This window comes from Sycon ciliatum, chromosome 3 (genome assembly GCF_964019385.1).
Source record: "Sycon ciliatum chromosome 3, ocSycCili1.1, whole genome shotgun sequence".
Taxonomy (NCBI): Eukaryota; Metazoa; Porifera; class Calcarea; order Leucosolenida; family Sycettidae; genus Sycon; species Sycon ciliatum.
Window position 1 is genome coordinate 20,228,879 of NC_088645.1, and position 22,279 is coordinate 20,251,157.

The 22,279-nt window shown below is 46.6% G+C and overlaps 1 protein-coding gene across 2 annotated transcripts in view; it reads right to left on the reverse strand.

The window, feature by feature from the left end:
- Nucleotides 1–15,417: 15,417 nt before the first annotated feature.
- The window catches only part of LOC135811696 (von Willebrand factor A domain-containing protein 3A-like), a 37,128-nt gene continuing 30,266 nt past the window's right edge, over nucleotides 15,418–22,279 (reverse strand). For both annotated transcript variants that reach the window (XM_065324932.1, XM_065324933.1), the window contains exons 36-40: nucleotides 21,810–21,866; nucleotides 20,925–21,019; nucleotides 19,610–19,991; nucleotides 17,972–18,069; nucleotides 15,418–15,943 (exon numbers count right to left, since the gene is read on the reverse strand). In XM_065324932.1, the coding sequence (XP_065181004.1) occupies nucleotides 15,916–15,943; nucleotides 17,972–18,069; nucleotides 19,610–19,991; nucleotides 20,925–21,019; nucleotides 21,810–21,866 (660 nt within the window). In that variant the 3' untranslated portion in view covers nucleotides 15,418–15,915. The remainder of the gene's footprint in view (nucleotides 15,944–17,971; nucleotides 18,070–19,609; nucleotides 19,992–20,924; nucleotides 21,020–21,809; nucleotides 21,867–22,279) is intronic.

Sequence of the window (22,279 nt, forward strand, 5' to 3'; positions counted from 1 at the left end):
GGAGACCGGACCTGATTGCTCAAAGGCAGGACGTCGTTGAGGAGGATTCGGCCAGTGAGTCCGGTGAGTGGGAGAGCGAGAATGATTGTGTGAGTAAGAGCGGGTGCGAGCGTGTGTTTTCTAGTAGGAAATCATCAGAGTATAAGCATCTTGTATCTCGTCCTGATTGCTGCAAGGTTTATTCTGATTCTTCTTTTTCTGTTTTGTGCCGTGCTTGTCATGGTTATAAGTTGCAGTTGAGTGTGTTAGAAGCTGATTGTCAACGTATTCATGAGCCTAATCTGTGTGTCAGAAGGACAGCATTATTCGTTTGAAATTGTTTTAGTAGCAGCTTGTTCTGTTTGTTTGTTTGGCCCTGGTTGGCCATGGTGTCATATCTTGTGTCACAGTATACTAGTAGTCCTTACAAGTTCGTCAAGTGCTTTCGCATTTTTTCCTGTTATTACCTTAGTGCTAGGATTAGCATTTTCATAGGTGTTTCTTCTCACTCCATTTCTCTTTATTCCCGTAGCTATGCAGAAGACGTTACTTCAGTAACGTCTGGCGCTAGCCAGGGTCCACACAGCTTTAATTTGGTGTTTGTTTGTTTGTTTGTTTGTGTCACGCCTGGCGCTATCCCGTATCTGTCCCGTACTGTACCGTACCAGCAAAGACAGCTGGCCACAATATTTTTGTGTGTTTGTGCCATCGACATGCCTGGCGCTATCCCGTACCTGTCCCGTACCATCAAGAGTACGGTACCATCAAGAGAATAAGACATTAGTATATATGCGAAGTGTATCGGGGGAATGCATTCAGTGCAGTAACATTTTGTGTGGATTTGTGTGCGAGGCCGAGATCCCATTAGCAGGCTGGCTGGGCCGCCTGTAGACCTGCCCGGGAATTGCATGTAGGCGGATAGCATAATAACTATAACGTATAATTATACAGTCATGTAGATGTAGAGCAGGGAGTCATATCATGTAAACGACTCCCTGCTGTATGGGTAGATTTTCTGGAAAGAAATACGAAGTAGGGAGACGAGTAAATGCAATCAGAATGGATGTTGGTTGCCGCCAGTATAATAAGAAGAAGAAGATAAACGCCCGTGATCGGCAGAGTCAGCGCCGGTCCCAGGAAACGTCATCGACTGCAGAACGCCCGTGATCGGCAGAGTCAGCGCCGGTCCCGAAGCTATGCAGAAGACGTTACTTCAGTATCTCATTGAAACGTTTTGGCAATACAATGATGAAGCTGATCAAAGGAAAAAGCATTTTCACCAGTTCTAACAACATGCACGATGAGCTAGGCAACAAAGCATAGCGCAGAGCCCTGAGCTTCCAAGCTCTCTCGTTTGGTGTTTGTTTGTTTATTTGTTTGTTTGTTTGTTTGTTTGTTTGTGTCACGCCTGGCGCTATCCCGTATCTGTCCCGTACTGTACCGTACCAGCAAAGACAGCTGTTCACAATATTTTTGTTTGTTTGTGCCATCGACATGCCTGGCGCTGTCCCGTACCTGTCCCGTACCATCAAGAGTACGGTACCATCAAGAGAATGAGTATATATGCGAAGTGTATCGGGGGAATGCATTCAGTGCAGTAACATTTTGTGTAGATTTGTGTGCGAGGCCGAGATCCAACTAGCAGGCTGGCTGGGCCGCCTGTCGACCAGCCCGGGAATCGCATGTAGGCCGATAGCATAATAAATATAATAACATTGTAACTATCAACTGTCGCTCTGTAACAAACAAACTTCAGGAATTGTACGCAATATGTCATGCCAACAAGCCCACCATCATGTTGAACAGAAACCTTGCTAAGCCCGTCACTTTTATTCAGTGTTCCAGGCTACACATGCTTCCGTAAAGACAGATCTACACATAAGAACCTGAGATCAAACCTACGTGGCTATGGTGGCGTGGCCATTCTCATACGTGATGGGACATTTCCACATTGCACCCGTCGCCATGACCTTGATTCTCCCCAAAGCGAGGCCTTATGGCTTGAGCTTGGTGCACCGGCGGGTCTCCGGGCCAATCCGCTACTCATTTGCTGTCATTACCGCCCCCTTCACAATCCCTTCTTGATATCACCTCCTTTTGCGACATACTTACCGACACGCTCTGTTCCTTGGACCTCTCTTTATTTGATGTTTTTCTTACCGGTGACTACAATGCCCACAATTCTGACTGGTGGAGTGGTGACACCACTTCGCGTGCTGGTACGGAGCTATCATAAGTGTGCTCTAGCTTTGGCCTCCAGCAGCTTGTCAATTTCCCCACCCGTGTCGGTCCGAATGGAAGACTGTCCTGTCTGGACTTGCTTGCTACGAACCGCCCCCTCTCTGTACGCTCTGTTGACGATGCTGCCCCGCTTGCTGCATCGGATCATTTGCATGTCATTACAACGCTAGCTTACTACATTGCCACTGCTAACACCTCTTACAACTGCTCTCAGACTTCTACTCCTCCGCGACATGCCTTCCGCAAGATTACACCCTCCACTTGGTCAATCATCAACTCTGCACTTTTTGCCTGTGACTGGCATCTTTTATTCACCTCCACTACTGTTGATGAAGCTGTGGAGAAGTTCACCACAGTTCTTGATGACGTGCTCTCCTTCTATGTGCCACAATACGGAGCTTGACCCGCTACACCCAAACATGGCAGCCACCACCCTCGTCAGTCCAGCCGTAACCCCAAGATCCCTTGGCTCGACAAAGATCTCCAAGGTGCAATTAAACTCAAATACGACTACTACAGCTTAAGTAAGAAGTACTCCACCTATGCTAATGTTTCTTTATACAAAAACAGCGCAATTTGGTGAAGTCATTGTCACGTTCTAAGTATCGAGCATATTTACGTTCGCTCACTACCACCCTATCTCGCCCCTCTTCCAGGCCTAACCTGTATACCTTTGTTCGCACTCAAAGGACAACTAGTACACGTCAAGACATACCACCGTTACTAGCTTCCAATGGTTCGATGGTGACTGACCCCAAGTCTATAGCTAATACTCTTAATACGCAATTCACATCAGCTGGTATTCCAGACGACCATTCCTCTCCAATACCACCTCTGCAACGTTCTGCGACTGTGTCTTCTGATCTGCGCTCTATACATACCACCACATCATCTGTTCGCAGCTATCTAAAAAGACTAAAAAGCAACAAAAGCCCTGGTCTTGATGCCCTACCAAATGAAGTTCTCAAAGTTCTGGCTCCACCACTGGCGTACCCACTGTGCCTAATATTCAAACTTTCCTACTCCTCCGGCGTATTTCCTGATCTTTGGAAGATCGCTAAGGTCACGCCCATCTACAAGTGTAAAGGCTCCCGATCACAAGCCTCAAACTATCGTCCAATATCTCTTCTCTGCTCCCTTTCAAAAGTATGTGAAAAGGTATTTTACGACCAGTTGTATTGCCACATTTCACCATGCCTTAGCCCTTCCCAATCTGGCTTTCGGCGCAACGACTCAACCTCTGACGAACTAGCTCGTCTAGTACAAGACATTGCCACCCTTCGTGATGCTCGACACCATATTGCTCTCTGTTTCTTTGACTTGGCAAAGGCCTTTGATACTGTCTGGCATCGTGGCCTCCTTGCCAAGCTACATATTGTCTTTGGTGTGTCTTGCCCTGCTCTGTCCTGGCTGGAGTCCTATCTGAGTAGCCGATCACAGTTTGTTTTTGCCCTCTCCATCAACTCTGATCCTCTACCAGTGTCTTCTGGAGTTCCCCAAGGCTCCATACTTGGACCTCTTTGGTTCGTAGAATACGTAAATGATTTACCCTCTATAGACCCAGGTGTCTCGTTTTTTGCTGATGATACAACCCTACTGTCAGCATCCTCGTCCTCAGCGGCTCTTGTACCTCGAGTGTTGGCTCAGATATGCAGTGTCCTACGCTGGATGCAAACATGGCGACTTAGACCCAACCTGACTAAAACCGAAATAATGTTCCCTCCCCCAATCTCATCCATGTCACTTTTACACCATCCTGATTTCCCAGAACCCATTAAGGTTGTTTCCAACCATAAACACCTGGGAATAATGCTTGATGATCGTCTCTCTTGGTCTTTCCATATCGATGCTCTTTGCAGCCGTTCAAGCTCTGCCCTAGGTGTTATACGTCCCCATTGTTTCCATCTTCCTTTCAAATGTAAAATTTTGTTTTTCCAAACTGTACATCCTGCCTCTTTTCATGTACGCTGCTGTTAGCTGGTGTGGCTTGTCCTCGGTTCTCGCTGAGCATCTCGAAATCCACCATAGAAAACTTCTTCGTATCCTGTTTAGTCCTGTTTAGTCTACTGTTCTCTACTCTTCTGCTTCCCTGTATGTCCTTGTAAATGCTTGCCCACTGTCGACCCACCGTCAAAAAATAATTTGCACTTTTGCTCACAAATTTAAACTAGCTCTATATCCTCCTCATCACGTGTATAACTGGTTCCCAATCACAGATGGCTCCCAGACAAGATGCTCTGTTGCCCTCCCCTTGGCTAAAACGTCCTCCCTTGTACGCTCTCCACTCTTTGTTGCTTACTCTGCTTGGCTTGCGCTGCCCGCTACTACGCGCAATGCCAGTACCCTGGACGCATTTAAATCTGCTCACTAAATTCACCATCACCTGTCCCTCCCATGCTTCTCCGTCTTGACCATTACTTTTCTTCTTTTCTTCTTTTATTCACCATGGTTGGTTAACACCCACATCTCCCGTACTGGCTGATTTTCTTCTCATGCCATGAGGTGTTGTCTATAATAATAAATAATAATAATAATAACGTATATACAGTCATGTAGATCTATAGCAGGGAGTCATATTATGTAACGACTCCCTGCTGTATGGGGAGATTTTCTTTAAAAAAATACGAAGTAGGGAGACGAGTAAACGCAATCAGAATGGATGTTAGTTGCCGTCGGTATAATAATAAGAAGAAGAAGAACGCCCGTGATCGGCAGAGTCAGCGCCGGTCCCAGGAAACGTCAGGACAGACATCCCGTCGACTCCAGAACGCCCGTGATCGGCAGAGGCAGCGCCGGTCCCATAGCTATGCAGAAGACGTTACTTCAGTATCTCATTGAAACGTTTTTGCAATACAATAATGTAGCTAATCAAAGGAAAAAGCATTTCCATCAGTTCTAACAACATGCACGATGAGCAAGGCAACAAAGCATAGCGCAGGGCCCTGAGCTTCCAAGCTCTCTCGTTTGTATCTTTCTGATTTCAAATTTGGACTTCACGGAGAGTTTTTGAAAAACTTAGTATCTTTCTGGATTGTTTTTCATTAGTACAATAATAATAATGTACATAATCGACGTGGAGACAACAATTTTATAATAGCGATAAAGAGAACAAATTCTGCAGTCATCGCCACACTACAACGAAGTAATGAAAGTTTACCAGAATCAATTTTCTTGTCGCATTCATCAGTGGCAAGTCGTGACTGAAGAGTAAATAAATGTGGAAAGGAAAAGGACATATGTACAAAACTGACACGATGTGTTGTAGCTAGGTGTCAGGACGTCGAATGTCTCAGTACTCTTGTCAGTTTTGTGCCTAGTTATTGCACTTTCTGACTGTACATAGTATCCAGTTACAGTGATGGAGAGTTACTCTTAACTCGTATCCATATGTCCTTTTCCTTTCCACATTTATTTATGGCTCAACATCCGAGTTTCAAATAATAAAAATATAATAATAGTAATAATTTGAAACTCGGGTACTGAGCCAATAATAAATGTAGAAAGGAAAAGGACATATGGAAACGAGTTTAAAAGAGTAACTCTTCACCACTGTAACTTGATACTATACAGTCAGAAAGTGCAACAACTAGGCACAAAACTGACAGAGTACTGAGGCATTCGACGTCCTCACACATAGCTTCAACACATCTCCGTAGCGCTAACCGACAGCCTTCCAACTTGGAAGGTTCAAGGTTAAAGAAAGACCAAAGAGGGGAAGGCAAGCGCAACGAAAACGAGCACAAGCTAGAGTCCCAACGGAACAAAGAATGTCGATTGTTACTGGACGATGACGAGACCAGTAGGCGATTTGACAAAGCGGTCTAACTACAATTCGAAGCGGCATATGTCTCGTTTCCATATGTCCTTTTCCTTTCTACTTTTAATAATAATAATAGGTCTGACGGGGGTCGCCATGGCAGATAATAATGTTAAACAATGGCAATCACAGACAGGAAGCTGTCTCAGGGCAAGTTTCTATTTTAACATGAGGAGGATATGGTACGACGGTAGCTTTGAAGCTGCTGATAGACGACAGTACTCTGTACTCTGACTGCATCCGGTAGGATGTTCCAAAGGGCACTACCTCGGGAGGCAGGGCGAGATCGTCTGGCGCGGGATCGTGTAGCTGGCAGACGGAGCCCCCTGGCGAGATCCAGACGCGTCCTAAAATCCGCGCAGCGTACGAAGAGCTCCTGGAAGGATGGACTCCCACTGGCGTGTATGCACCGCCAGACAAAGACCAGGACCTTCTGCCGATGTACTTCTCCAATCCTGAACACCTCCATGCGTTCCAGGAGAACCCTGGACGGCCATAAAAATGCTCTTGCCCCACGGTTTTGTGCTACTTGGAGCCGATCGGTCTGGGCCTGAGTGAGTCCTGGGCTAAAGGCAACGGACCTATACAGTAGATCCGGCATGATAGCTGCCTTGAAGAACAGCACACGGCTAGCAAGTGTGACTTCCGTGTCTGCCACAGAGTTCCAATTTTCTTATTGGCTTTCGTGATGCTCGCATCGACCTGGGGCTGCCATGACTTGGGTACATCCAAGATGATGCCAAGGTAGCGGGCACTGGTGACGCTTGGCACGTGCGTGCAATCGCACTTTACCACAAAGTTGGGACTCTGGCCATGGGAACCTTCAAAGACAAGGAGCTGACTCTTGGTGGCGTTGAGGATGAAACCAACTAGAGGCTAGCCAGCAAACTAGGCTACAGACGGCTGTTGTGAGCTCAGACGAAACGAGGTCAGCACTGCGGCGGCTGGAAGTCAAGTCTATATTGTCTGCAAACTGGATTGACATAGTCGGGGAGGTAACAGTCGGTTCGTCTCGAGTGTATATGCTGAAGAGCAGCGGCCCCAGGACCGAACCCTGCGGAACACCGCAGGTGCATGTAACAACCCTGCCGAGTCCGGTACCAGTGCGCACTTGCTGTTGGCGACTTGACAGGTAATGTTTGAACCAAGTCAGTGCTCCTCCAGTAAAGCCAATGTCAAAAAGGTCCCGGATAAGAATGCTATGGTTGACTTTATAGAAGCCTTTCTACATATCTAGTAGGCAGGTTGCCACAACTAGAACGTCGTCTCGCCCAATGTTGACTCTGTCAGATAGTAGGGCTAGAGCATCTTCCGTAGAGTGCTCATGACGGAACGCAAATTGGGTCACTGGCAAAATGCTCATCCGTGCGACATGTTTCACCAACGATTTCTGCACGACCATCTCAAGAATCTTGGACAGTATTGGTAGCAGTGATACCGGTCGGAATTTTTTTGGGAACAGAGGGATCGCCAGACTTGTGGAGCCGAGCAACGTGGGCTAATTCGTTGGTTCGTTGTTTCGGAAGTGAAAAGCTTCCGTTGTTAACACAACGAATTAAGTATAAAGTAAGTTGCGCAGTCAGTAAAACTAACCTAAATAAAATAAATTAAAATAAAAATCAAACCGAAAACTAAGTATCGGCGAATTCTGTGGACAGAATTTTGAGCAGAATGAGGGTTTCTGGAGATGGAGCAGACTTTGGCAGCAGAGCAGTTACTGGTAACCAGTTATTTTTACCTGACAAGCTAAGGACTAAAGTAGTCCTGCACAGATACAACACAATTTTGACACCAGCTCCTGCCCAGGGCAATGGGCTTGCAACCCGCGACCGCTACATCTTCCAGCCAAACAAGCTGCCATTACAGCTGCTAGAATGGTAGATGTTCACCGATAGTGTACGAGTCGTAACCACGTCCTTGCTGGAGTCTGCATGCAAGTGTTTTCGTACACGTTAGTGCCATATGGAAGTGGAATCCGGATTGAGTGTTGATGCTCTCACTCTCAGTTTGAGGAAAGGAAAGGCAAAAGGTAATCTTTCAATCCGCGATCATTCCCTTTGTCTGTGGATCGGATTTGGAGGCTGGAGTTTTGAGTTTGGTGAACAATGTCTAGTACTTGATGCTGTCCCCCGATGTTCCCAAAAGGGAACATATCTTTCCCCATGCGATTTGGTCAAGGGAAATTCATTTTTCCTCCGCATTTTCTGTTTATATACATATCTAGAAGGCTGATTATCATGAATCTTGGAATATTTGCTAGGCTTTTGAAATTTTCAAGTATCGGGATATAACGCGAAATGTCGTGAATTTTCGGTATTCGGCCGTACTTCAGAAATTGAGAATTCTGGTGTGAAAAACAGTCTTTCTCAGAGTAATCCACACGTAAGAAGTGCACTCTGCTACTATGGCCACCCAACTGGCCTGAAGATTCACCGGAAATTTGATCATGGCACATAGAAACTCGCCGTCTTTCTTCGATGTTCCCAAAAGGGAACGTTGGCCTGATCCTAGACCCAGATATACCTCATTTTCACCAGATTTCAGGAACCAGTATATCTAGCGCATATTCCTTGTTTGAAACATCCGTAAACGTGGATATATAACTGATGGAGCCTTTTTGATGTTTTGATGGTGATTGGACCGTCTCCATGGTAACCAAATATATTTGTGATTCAGTAGCATGCGGAATACAGCAATGCTGTGCGAGGCTGACATTTGCCAAAGTAAAGATTGCTAAACAGTCTCCAAAGGGATATACTTCTCGAAGTAGGTTTTCTTTTGTGAAACAAGATTCACTTGAACAATATTCAGCAAAGTGTGGATGCTTTATGGCGTTCTCCTGGACTTTCAATGATCTTTTCCTCCGCGCGGTTGCATTTTTGTCAGAAAATATCGCTTTGGCTGTAATGTGGTACGGCAGAGGGAAAGGTTTACAGTAGCAGAGTCCTTTCTGGACAGGGACTTAAAAGTGATTCCAATGGAAGCTAAGGACATTGTAGAGAACTCCAACACACTTCAGGACTTAGTCCTAGCGCCACCGATTACTGGCAATCTGAAGGTAACCGCTATAGGGGTAAGGCATCCTGCAGCTCAGGAACTCGAAAAAGAAGTGGTGAGCACACTTGCTCTTTCTCTGAGCACTGCAAATTCACAACTGCATGGTGCTAATGATTCCGTGATTCTGATGCAGTGAATTTGCTGTGCCCAGGGAAAGAGCATGTGTGCTCACCACTTCTCGTTGATCTGAACATGGACGATGAAATAGAGTAGTAATCAGATGATTCAACGGATGATAAGAGTTTCATCGAACTTGCAAGAGATATGGACCTAGACAACTACCACGTGACGAATGGAGAGGATAATGATGTTGGTGCCTTTCCTGTTGATAGTGAGTACGACCGGGGAAAACCCTAACCCGCTGGAGCAACGCGTTGGGTGAAATAGACTGGTGTTTATGATAGGCGTCCTGAAATTGAACCGGACAAATCCCTTCGCGATCGCCATGAGATCACTACATCATCACCCACTTGCCAATCGCGAGATATACACACCCTGTACATCTCTAAACACTATTGGACGAGTAAATACTGCGCGATACCCGCGATACAGACAAGGCCAACATTAGCTCGGAGACCGACAATCTTGAGAGATTCCTTGTAATTCTTTTTGTCTGCCTCCACATTCTTACAACGGATCTGAGAGTGCCAATTTTTCAAGCAGCGGTAAGCCCCAAGCCGATGTCCTACATCCAGTTTCATCCCGAGATCGCCGTCCTATTGTATTATAGCGGACCCCGCCCAGAAGCACCAGTGTCTTGCTGTTGATGTGCAATACAAGCGCGTTTGACAACAAGAATGTGGACAACACAATGTTGTAGATGGTGCAGACAAACCACGATATGTTACTGTTCTAAGTGTGGAGTTCGACTGCATTTCGATCGAGGATCGAATGCCAGGGTGTATACGAGACGCGAGCGGTAGCAGCCGAAAACGCTAAAAAAACATTTCTGGACACTCATTGACGACTATTACATATTTTTTCTTCTCCATTACTGCTTGTTCATGTTTGCACTGCTCAACAAACACTTAGAAGACAACATAATCCATTGACTCATATTGCATCTTCCCTTCATAAAAACCAGGGTCATTTTGGCACGCGATCCGGCCAACGTTCCCTTTTGGGAACATATGAATATTTCCATAACGCATGGACATATTCAGTTCAAACTTATATACATGCTTAATTGGTCCCATACAAGCCGAAACAAAAGAAAAAAAACAGCAAGAATACGCTGAATCCTTGTGACGGCCAAATTTAGGTTAAAAGATTCGCTAAAGCAGTCTAGACTATGGTCCGCTCCGGACAAGATTACCCTGAAGCTAAAACGATCTGAGTCGCCCAGGGGCAGAGTGCACAAGAGAACGTAAGCCCGGGTAAAGTTTTGCGAAGCAGAGGCCGGTCGAGATCGCGAGCGAAATGCTCGTTGTGTTGGCTGGTAAGCTACAGTAATGTTTGCCACACCATGATCGCTCGGGAAATGAGCATAACGACTCCTATCCCTGGTTCGAAGCATTGTACCGTTCACGCTAAGTCCAATGGTGCTCGTACCCTAGGCGGTAGATCTACGTACAAGTATGACGTATGTACCAGGGAGTAGTACTTTACTACTCCCTGGTATGTACTGTCGTGGACATAGAAATCCGGTCGCACGTCTAGCGGTCCCAGAGCGCTGGCCATGCAGCCGTGGGTAAGCAGTCCACACATGCTGCAGCCCGCTGATCGCATCGGATCAAGCGCTGTTGACATGTTCTGTACGCGCTGAGGGCGCCGGCCCCGGTCAATCGATCGGATTTCCATGTCCACGACAGTACTACAACTACAAGTACACAATGTACAAGTCAACGAGTTACGTAGCATAGTCTACATCATGGTCTATTGAGTTCATGACTGCCATAGCATGAGATCGTGCTGCTCCATGAAATCCCACCTGTGCACCCCAACCTGCACTACAATAATATCGGCTACTATTAATAAACTTTGTTCTCCACAATGCTACATGCTGTCAGCCAACAACATACCGGAGTACTAGTAATCGTATCGAGTACTTAACCAATACTTAAAATAATATTATAGTACCAATGTTTGATGGCGGAGTGAACTACCGTCAGCTCTCACTCTTGTGAGAGTACTCGTTCTTCCAGCAATGTGCTGAGCCTGATGAGCGGCGGTGACGCTAGAGATGAGGGATGTTGTTCTGTTTTTAGGAGACATGGCTCGGGCAAACCCCGGTGCCGAGCGGGAACGTTCAATGCTCGCTCGTTGAGAAGTAAAATAAAGAAACAACTTATTATTCAGGACTTTGAACAATACGACCTAGACGTGCTCGGAGTGACTGAGACCTGGATTGACGGAAATGGAGTTGACACAATGGACAACGGACATGTCATGTATCGCTCTGGAGGGTCGTCTGGTCGTGCCGGTGTTGGAATACTTATCCACAAACGGCTAAAAAATAATATTGTCTCGTACAAATTCTACTCGGAACGAATCATCTCGATCCGACTCGCTATAAATCCGCGCAGGGACAGCAGAACAGTTACCGTCGTGTGCTGCTATGCTCCAACCCTGCAGCGCTCTACAAAATATCCTGCTGAAGCTGACAGCTTCTACTCCGTCCTGAGTTCCATTGCAGGCCAAGTGAAACGGAGAGATGAACTGTGGATACTTGGAGATTTTAACGCCAAAGTAGGAAGCTCGGTCGGAGGGAGAAGTGGCCCAGTAGGTTCTTACTCCAAACATACATCTAACAATGCCAATGGTGATAGACTCTTAGACCTGTGTGGTGAGCATGGGCTGGTGCTTTGCAACACTCTGTTCAAGCACAAATTACAGCATCGCTCCACATGGTTTGCAGATGGATTGACATACTCTGACGGCCGTGCGGTGCGGAATATGATTGATTTCATCGCAGTGAAGACTGGTGGACTAACATCAGTGACCAATGCAAGATCATATGGAGGATTCCGCACCAGATCGGATCATCATCCGGTAATTGCCGACTTTCGTCTCTCATTTGGACCAGCGAAGCCTGCGCCAAAGTCTAAGGAGCGATGCTTCTCCAAATACAACCAACCTACAGAGATAACCAGGAAACTCTATCAGTCAGCACTACTTAAAAATCTTCCGGAGATCCAGCTCTCCCAAGTATCGCCTCAAGTTATTGATAACCTGTGGGATGGCTTTGTGACGGTTGTGCATGGTGCAGCTCTAGGTGCATTTGGGAGGGCAAAGGTTGGACACAAGTCGGTCCGCAGCATGAGTACTGAAGTGTCTACGCTGTCGCAACGGCAGAAAGAGCTTCACATCGAGAAGGATGCGGAACGTGATCCTGAAAGACGGCAACAGCTAGCAAGAGAACGCAATCAAATACTGCATAAAATACGATCAATATTACGAAAGGAGGGTGACCAATTTTGGCAGGAGAAAGCAACAGAAGCAGATGCATTACGGCCCGACGCACGGTCATACTACAATGCAATTCGTAACATCCGCCAACTTCGTTCCTCAGTCAGCCAGCCACCTGTCAGACTTGCAAACAAAGATGGTGAAATCATGGCGGACGTCCAATGGAATCTCGATGAATTCCGCAAGTATTACTTGTCCGTATTCCATCGCGATGACGTCCCTGCTGCAGTCGACCACCCAGCAGATGGAGAGGTAACACCTGATGAGGAGCCATTTACTCAGGAAGAAGTTCGAGCAGCAATCTCACGGCAAAAACCGGGTGGTGCTGTTGGACAGGATGGAGTTTCCGCTGTTTTGCTGCAGGCCGGTAAAGATGCAATCACCACTTGGTTAACAACATTCTTCAACGCTGTTCAACTGGCAAAGTATTGTCCAGAAGACCTCAGACGCGGTTTGATCGTGCCCATATATAAGCCAAATAAGCCTCCCGGCTTCCCCAAAAGTTACCGACCAGTTATGCTTCTGTCGGTGATCAGAAAGGTCCTGACCCGTATTCTCACACAGCGCTGCACTACATTCGTGGACTCCTTTGTGCCTGAAAGCCAGGCTGGCTTCCGCCCTGGGCGGTCAACTGCGGACGGAGTATTCTTCACAAGAATGATGTGCGAGAGGGCCTTGCTAGGAGACTGGAGTTACTCAGCGGCGCTTTTAGATTTCAGTGGCGCATTTGATACAATAATCAGGCAGACTGCTGTTGACCGTCTGGCTTCGGCAGGTGCACATGTTAGCACTATTCAGCAACTAGTCTCCGAAACCTCTGCTTGCGTGAAGCTGGGAAAGCAGCTCAGTCAGTCATTTCCAACTAATGTTGGAGTGGTGCAGGGGGACCCCCTGTCACCCCTTATGTATATTGTCTACGCAGAAGGTGCAATGCAGAGGATCAGAGAAGCCTGCCCAGAACAAGTCAATCTACCTACTAAGTTCACCCTGTATGCAGATGATACAACAGTGCATGACCACAGCCGGACAGCAGTTGAAGCAACCGTAGAGAAATGCGAACCCATCTTCGCAGAAGACAACTTAAAACTAAACATCAGCAAAACACAATTTGTAACAGCTACAAAGTCAGATTCCTCCTGGAGGTCGGTCAAACTGTTGGGTTCTCGTCTGGGGTCAGCGGAGGACATTGATGCACGTATCATAGCAGCGAACCGGGCATTTTCCAGTGTATCATGGAAACGCCATACCCAGCAGTCCCGCTTAAGCATGTTCAACTGTCTCATTTTGCCAGTTCTCCTATATAACTGCGCGCTATGGACTCTAACAAAAGCCTTAGAAAGCAAAATTGATGTATGGCACCGCCGTAAACTCAGATACATACTTGGAATCATCTTTCCCAATAAAATTTCGAATAATGCTCTTTATGCTAAAACTGCTCAATGCCCAATAAGTGCAGTCTGTAGACGCCGGCGCTTATTATGGTTTGGACATGTCATTCGTGAAGGGAAGGACGCTGTGTCCTACAAAGCCCTTCACATGGCAATGAATATAACAGATATAAAGAAGCCCAGAGGTCGCCCAGTGACCAGATGGGTAGACAACATTAGGAATGACCTTTTACTTCTCAATATGTCTCTTTTGGAAGCGGAGCAACTTGCCTCAGACAGAACGCACTGGCTCGACGTTGTCGACAGATGCATGACCCTCATTTGATTTTTCATATGAGCTATATGCGTGCTGTACTATTATTATTATTAAAACAGCAGAGGTCTTTTGGCTTAGGTCCAGCCTGAACTTCTCCCTCAGCTGCAGCTGACGAACAGTTACATACTGACACGACCTCGGGCTATGTGAGAGTGGGTGGGCCGCGCGCGGGGCATCTGGCTTGCCTACACAGTGGTTGATTGTGCTCTATTGTAGAGTAATAGCCGGCGCATAGCCAAGAATGGAACGACTACGTACAGTGGCTCATCGCCGGCAACGAAGCTAGCTATGACTTTTGTCATGAGCGTGAGTATGACTATGAGCAAGCGGTACTCAAATAAAATGCTCTGCTTTGGAAGATAAATTTCAGTCAACATCACTTTCTTGGAGATGAGAAAGTAAGTTAGTTGTTGTCTGTCAATGTTGTTGCGCTACTTGCAGTGTTTGCAATAGAGTTCTACCGCTACGACTAGAAGGGAAGGGAAGTGTTAGTTAGGGTGCTATCGTAGCTCATCATCAACTAAAGGCCTTGATCATGGACGCTACTAGCCGATCTCCATCAAACCAGGAAGGCGATAAACTCGTTGCAGCTACTGCGTCGGCTACTGGGACTGTGGGTCGTGTGGCAGCAGCCTACATGGCGTCCCTGCCTGCATGTGCTTTGCTGCAACATGAGCCAACCGTAAGTCGTCCGCCCTGCTCACGTTGCCCATACGGCGAAACTAGGCCCGGTAAGCTACTTGACTGTTCGCACAAGATCTGCAGAGACTGTTTGCCGCTGGCAATTGAGGACGACGGCAGGATCAAGTGTCACATGTGTTGCAAGGTTACACCATGTACCCCGCCTGGCTGGGGACACGACCAGTTGCTGGTCGATGATGCTATGTTCGATCGTGTTCATCGAGAGCTGACAGTGAAGTTGCCTGCTCCAGTGGATGGAGAAGCCAAGAAGCCTGGGCAGACCCAGGGAGAGCCTCAATCCCTGTCGCCAGGTATCAGAGAATATCAGAGTAGTTATTTTTGTCCACTGCACTGCTGGAGGCCAATAACCAATTACTGTCAAACATGCCAGGAAGTACTGTGCGACCTATGCATCGGATCAAGCATTGCAACCCTACCCGATCTCCCTTTGGTGCGTCCATAGTCCCAGCTATGAAGCCGAGACCTGAAGAAAAATATCGCTAATGTGGAAGCATGATGCGATGGTCCAGTTCAGTTACTGATATCATCGCTCAAGAATCACTATCTCATTGCAAACATGCTGTAATACTGGCTGTATAAATTGCCGAATGAAACACCATCAGTAGACAGTAGCCCACTTTTAGCACTCAATCAGCTGACAAAGTTCTTCGGCTTGCCAGAATTATCTCTATGATTGTACAAACGTAGCATTGATGTTAATCAATGCTACGTTTTAAGCATTAAAAATGCTTATGAACGTTATGAGCAGAAACTGGACTGTGTCAGAGTTTGTTAAAAAGATGTGTGTGAGGGGGGGGGGGGGGGTCAGAGATCTTCCTCTGCATCACTGCAACTTCGGAAAGCAATAATAATACAGGACTGCCCTGTGCCCAGTCATCCCACAGCACATCCAGGGACCTGGCAGCAACCATGACGATGCAGAAGGGACTTCCCTTGTGTAGAGCAGGCGTAGTGAAACTGTCCTCGCTGGACGTGCACTGCACTGCACGGTAGCATGCCTGGGAACATCACACAGCTTTGATTCTCAGCAGATCTCTGCAAAAGCAAACAAAGATCAAAGAGAAAAATGAAGTTTGTGGGGAGAACAAAAAAAATTACTATGATACCATATTTTCCGGTGTATTAAAAAAATCACGGTTCGCGTGAGGTGAGACTCGGCTGGTAAATTCACCCAAACAAACGTCAGTGCGGCTTTTAGTACAACGATTGAATTTACCATGGAATACAGGGTAGATGTCTATATTTGGTGACAAAACTCTGAGTGCAATTCAAACTCCAGTGCGGCTGGTGCTCTATAGTCCATTCATAAAAGAATGGGTCCTGGCTCTAGCAAGCTCCCGAATTTGGCGATTTTTTCGTGATTTTATCACATATCCGTAGGGGATTGCTGAAAATAATTGTATGAAAAACTCCCAATTTGACCCAGTTATGGCCAAAAGCTAGAAGTCAATCTTTTTATGAATGAACTGTAGTGTGGCTTCTACTCCAGAAAATGCTGTACTTTAAAACACCCTAAACCTGACATGGCTGGGCTGAACAGATTCATTAAAGGGGAAGTTAAGGCAAAAATTAAAATTTCACCAGTTGTAGTCTTCGGGGTGCTGAGTCGAATGGTCGTGGTCCTAGGAAGCTGAGACGCTCCCTTCCTACTTGAATATCAATCGAACTCGCGCACTTCCACCGAAACTGGGTGACTGCGCCCTACTAGATGGGGATTTGTATGCAAAATGTCACTAAAAGCGCCATTTCGTTCTTATAAAAGCACGGATGACCGCGATTGGCCCATATGTTGTAGTCTTTTGGACGCTGAGTCGGCTGGTTTTGGTCCGAAAAGGCTGCGATGCAGCGTTCCTCCTTTATTCCCAATCGAACATGGTTGAACATGCGGTCACGTGCTGCTGCGTACGCCAGTCAACTGGTCACCGTGCCTGCAGGGTACAACTTACTAGCCTGTTTGACCTTTTTTGGGTGCAGTCCTGTCACTCGAGTTGAACCTTGGTGTGAAAGTAACAGAGTTGTCGCCTGCTGGCGTGGTGACCAGGCCAGGTGATTTGGGCACCCAAGAGCACGTGACCGCTTGTTCAACCATGTTCGATTGGGAATAAAGGAGGAACGCTGCATCGCAGCCTTTTCGGACCAAAACCAGTCGACTCGGCGTCCAAAAGACTACAACATATGGGCCAATCGCGGTCATCCGTGCTTTTATAAGAACGAAATGGCGCTTTTATTGACATTTTGCATACAAATCCCCATCTAGTAGGGCGCAGTCACCCAGTTTCGGTGGAAGTGCGCGAGTTCGATTGGGATTCAAGTAGGAAGGGAGCGTCTCAGCTTTCTCGGACCAAAACCATTCGACTCAGCACCCCGAAGACTACAACTGGTGAAATTTTAATTTTTGCCTTAACTTCCCCATTAAAATACGCGAGAAAGATCAACCCTCTGGCAAAAGGTCTTGACCCAAATAGATCCAGTCCTTGATACACTATTAAATGTAACTCTCCTATCCGGACCTCAAAATTTAAGGCACCGGGCACACTCTCGGTGAGCTTTAGTGGAAATATTACTACTCTGTTGCCATTTGTTTGCGGAAATAGTGACGTGATGCGTCAGATCTCTAACACTTCCCATAAATGTGTGCGTGATTCAGAATAATGGGCAGTGAGCGGTCTCCGACTGCCCGTGTAAAATACGAGTGTACCTGACAGCGACTTTCATCCAGATATGACCCAGTCGTGCAGTTTGACTGCGCAGGTTGTGTGCAGACCTTACGTGGATACCGATGCTAGGGATAACATAAAATTTAGTTAGTATCTTTTTTAATTGTTATAAAAAAGGAGAAGTACAGAATGTTATAAGAGTTATGACTAACTGTCCACCAACGTAACCAGATCATATACAGTCAGTGATCGGGACACAATGGTACAAACTGACAATGAGCACTGAGACATTCAACGACGAGACACCTAGCTCAACCACTTCTCCAAGACGCAAACCAACAGCCATCCAAGGATTACACATGGTGGTACATGATTGTACTTGTTTCACAGTGACAATGGTACTGACCTGTACTTGTACGCCATGTTGTGATTCTTGTTGGCCGTTAGCAGCTCCGTGCACAGCGGACGCAACTGGTCACCATGCAGCTCTTTGAGCATCAATCTCTGCACGAACAAGACACATGGATTGATGGTTGGAGGATCGCTACTCTATTATTATTATTACACGAAGCACAGAAGCACAGAAGACATAATTACATGGTTTCGACTAGACATTACAACCAATTACTCTTCAAGTCAAATGATGTGATGCTTAAAGCTGCAGCAAACAATTCATTGTATTCGGTACAAGAGACACAACATTCTCGCTCCACATGTACTGGCACACCCAGAGACATAGACAACAATAGCGACAATACACAAAGTGAAGGGTAGTTGGCCGCAGCCAGATGTGACTCGGATAATGAGTGAGGTATGGAAGCAAGGACTGAGAACACAGTGTCTCAGATAGAATAGGCATGCCGGTGGATAGCAGAAATAGGCCATGATGCAGAACCACTTGGGACCGTCAGATTAATAATTCTGGACCGAGCCAGCCGGGAAAAAACCCAAGCGCCGACGGACGCAGTTGTGAGGGAAAAAACCGGGTGTATATCCCCAAAGGCGAGTAGGCATCATGTAGGCATGGCAAGCACATCACGGCAAAAAGTGATTAAAAAGCAGTGATAAAAAAGCAATGATAATATGCACAGAAATTAAGGGTGAGACTCAAAACTGACTGAAGTAGTCAGGAAAAGAATCGACAATAAAGAACACACCAGATGCCATATTTGCAACAGAAAATATTTCGCGAGAAATCATTTCTGGCCTATCTCGCCGCGCTCGGCCGGCGAGAAATACAATTATTAATAAAAACAAAAATATTTATGTGGCACATCGTGTACAGTATGTAAGGACACAATAAGTATAACAATAGTGTGTAACACATGGCTCCGCTGGTGTTGCTTGGCCAGAAATCGCCCGCACCAGCACGCTCGCCATGCCGAGTGAGTAAAGCCTCTCCAAGCTGCTCGATCCTGGGCCATCACGTAGAGCTCGTTCTGGTGGTACTGAGTGGAAAAGCCTGGCGCATTTCTGTGCGACACGTCACTGTAAAGGACATCCGGCAGTGTGACAACCTTCGGCGTTGGCCAATGGTGAAGTGTCCACGCATCGCTCGCCCCACAGGTGCATCATCCGGCAGACGGAGAGCATGGCAAAGCATGCCCAAACGAGCATTATCCACGGTTGTGCATATCGGCTACAAGACACATGCCGCGCATGTGTGAGGAATATATGAATTCACGGCTCGCGTGACTCCAGGTCACATTGAGTTTTCATTACTCGCAGATGCAGCAACTAAAATGGTGGAACGTGAGTAGATAAAAACCACTGCAAAGGGGTCAAATACCAAAAATTCCATTCGCTGCATCCATGTTATACTCATGCCAGGATGCGAGTTCCCTCCTAACTAACCGATCGACTCACACACAATGTAGCAGAAGAACAGCTACTGCTGCAGAAAGACATGCGACCAACTACTATACGTCAACAGGCACGCCAGTTATATGAAGCCGAGGCAAAAGAAATATTCCAAAGTTTATAGATTTTGTACCACATCACACTCCTGCATAATCGCTGTTCTTGTAAGACAAACTTGACGTACCAACAGTTTGCAGGTAATCCTTCCCACGTGCTCCTGGTGTGATCCTTCACGCTGCATCGAGCCTAGCCAGGCTCTCCGGCTACCTTGAACAATACCGGAGCGTGATGGCTTCGGCCCGGAGGCGGCCAAGGATAATTTCTCAACCAGGCCGCCTACGGCTTGCTCTGCGACTGGCGGTAGTGCATTACCAGCACTATCATCTGTTGCTTGGTTTTGCGAGCTATCGGGCTCAGTGTCCGCAGCACAGAGGGATGGCAGAGGTTGGTTGTGCTGCAGCGCACACAACTGCATGATCACCGCGTCGGCACATGCCTCCGTGACGCACTTGTGATGGTGTCCACCAGTCGATGACGACATCTTCTTCAGGAAACTGTCTACGGGTCTGTATTGCATTGAAAGATAATCCCACAGCCAGCAACCAATGTAAATTGAAAATAGAAGACGCTGAACAAAGACGCAGTCACTCAAAATGCGCTTATTTCCTTTTGACTGTTGATCTCATGTCAAGACTCTGTTACTTCCATGTGAGAATTGAGTCAACTTCAAACCTACGAGGTGAGGGATTCTCACTCCCCGATACAGTGCGTAATGCTCACAGGGGCAGACCCACAGTGCCGCTCAATGAAATCCGATCTAGTTACTCAAGTTCAATGTACCGTGCACCAGTTCACCTTCCCAATGTTTGCACCTCTGGGGCTGCGCAGCACCCGGCTTGGTCGCATTTCATTGAACATCACTGTTTTTGTTTCCACTTCACCTCCAATATGTAAGACATGAACAGTCATTGGCTACACTACGTACAGCGAATGTTTCCTAATTTTCACCCAGGAGGGCATCACCAGGGACATAGGGGAGGATACAAAGATGGTTGATATAAGACAGTACACTGTCTCTGAGTATTGCATGAGTGACAAGGCACCACACACGTCTAGACAGTTGTAGCTAGTACTTTTATGGCAGGTGGCAATCCTCAGACAACTGATCAAATCAGCTTTAATTCTAGGAGTAATAAAAAACAACCAGGCAAATCGGATTTCCTCTTTGATACTCCACAGCAACACACTGGGCTCTAGAAGTGAGATAGATAATTTCGAATGGCTGAGTCTTTGCGTACTAGTTACCTCCTTTCAAACTAAGATGTTGTCACAGTTTTACGAGTACAGAGTTGTTCCGAAGTGATGCACAAGACAAAGAATACACCCATGACAAACAAAAACACTGTGTTCTGAACACTATTTGCAAATCCCATTCCTCCAGGATGTGCATTCATGCGTTTTAAAAATTAATGATTACATCATCTGGGGGTTTTCCGTACCGTGGAGCTGACAGAAAGGAAACAGAGTGAAACGGAAATCTTCGTACTTCATGGATATTTTTAACCCGCTCGAGCACGGCTTCCACACTCTGATCCTGTACAGCAGCGAGAATCACACACATAGGGGTTGGGTGAACATAGAACCATGGGTAATGCACTTGGACATCAAATACCTACATTGTTTCAGGCGACGATCATTCAAGTATACTATTCCTCATTTCATACCTTGATTTAAAGTAATTTGAATGGCACCATTTTCGACTTTCGCTGGAAACAGAAATGAATTGGCATGATGGGAGAATCGAGAAAATTTCAAGACGACTGCACAGTCAGTGTATGCAGTGCAGTGTGCAGTGAACATGGCTCGTCACTCGAACTGCGTGGCCGATATTGCATACTTTGGTATGCTGGCGCAAAACAAATTCGCTCATAGAGGAAGACGAAAGCGTCTCACCGCCTTTCAATTTCACCGGGCCAGAAGTTTTTCGACGCTGAAGACGATGGAATAGTCCGCGGCGCTGCGACCCGACCACAACAACCCGAAATTCATCCCCTGGAAGATGTAAATGCATAATGATGAGACAGCAGAACAGCTTATGGGCCGTATGCATACAGTGTGAGTTGGCACAAACAATCATGTGCTCTAACAATACAGCGTGAATCGATAGTTTCCATGATGTTGCTTGAGCTAGTGCATCACTTGTCCGCGGCTTTGCCAAGGCAACTCTAACAACGAAGTAATCACATAAGGTCCATACCCGCTGCTGGCGCAATAATCAAAAATATTTGGCTACTCAGTGTCTACAATCAGTGTATTGTTTTTTTTTGCTTTTTAAGCTAGCAATGAAGTGACTGAGTTGCTACGCCAACAAGCCTAGAACATACTGGAAGGCCGTCCGTGAGCACATACACAGCTTGAATATCCTGCACTTGTCCCAGGCACTGAGAAATAGGGTGACAAACACATACACACACATGCACACGTACACACGCACATACACACATGCACATACACACAATCACGCATACATACACACACACAACACACGCACACACACACACACACACACACACACACACACACACACACACACACACACACATGCGCTCACGCATGCACACGCACATGTACACACAGATACACACACACATACACGCACATGTGTAGGAATTAGTATCGCAGGGTACATATTATAGAAACCTATGCCTTTCACCAGCTCCTCTTTTCCTTGTCATGGAAGCATTCACATGCAACACAGCTCAGATAAGGCAACTACTCGCTCAACGCAACCGACGACCACTCACCCACGACCGAGTTGCACACTGCTGCATATACATCAGTCATCCGGGAGTCG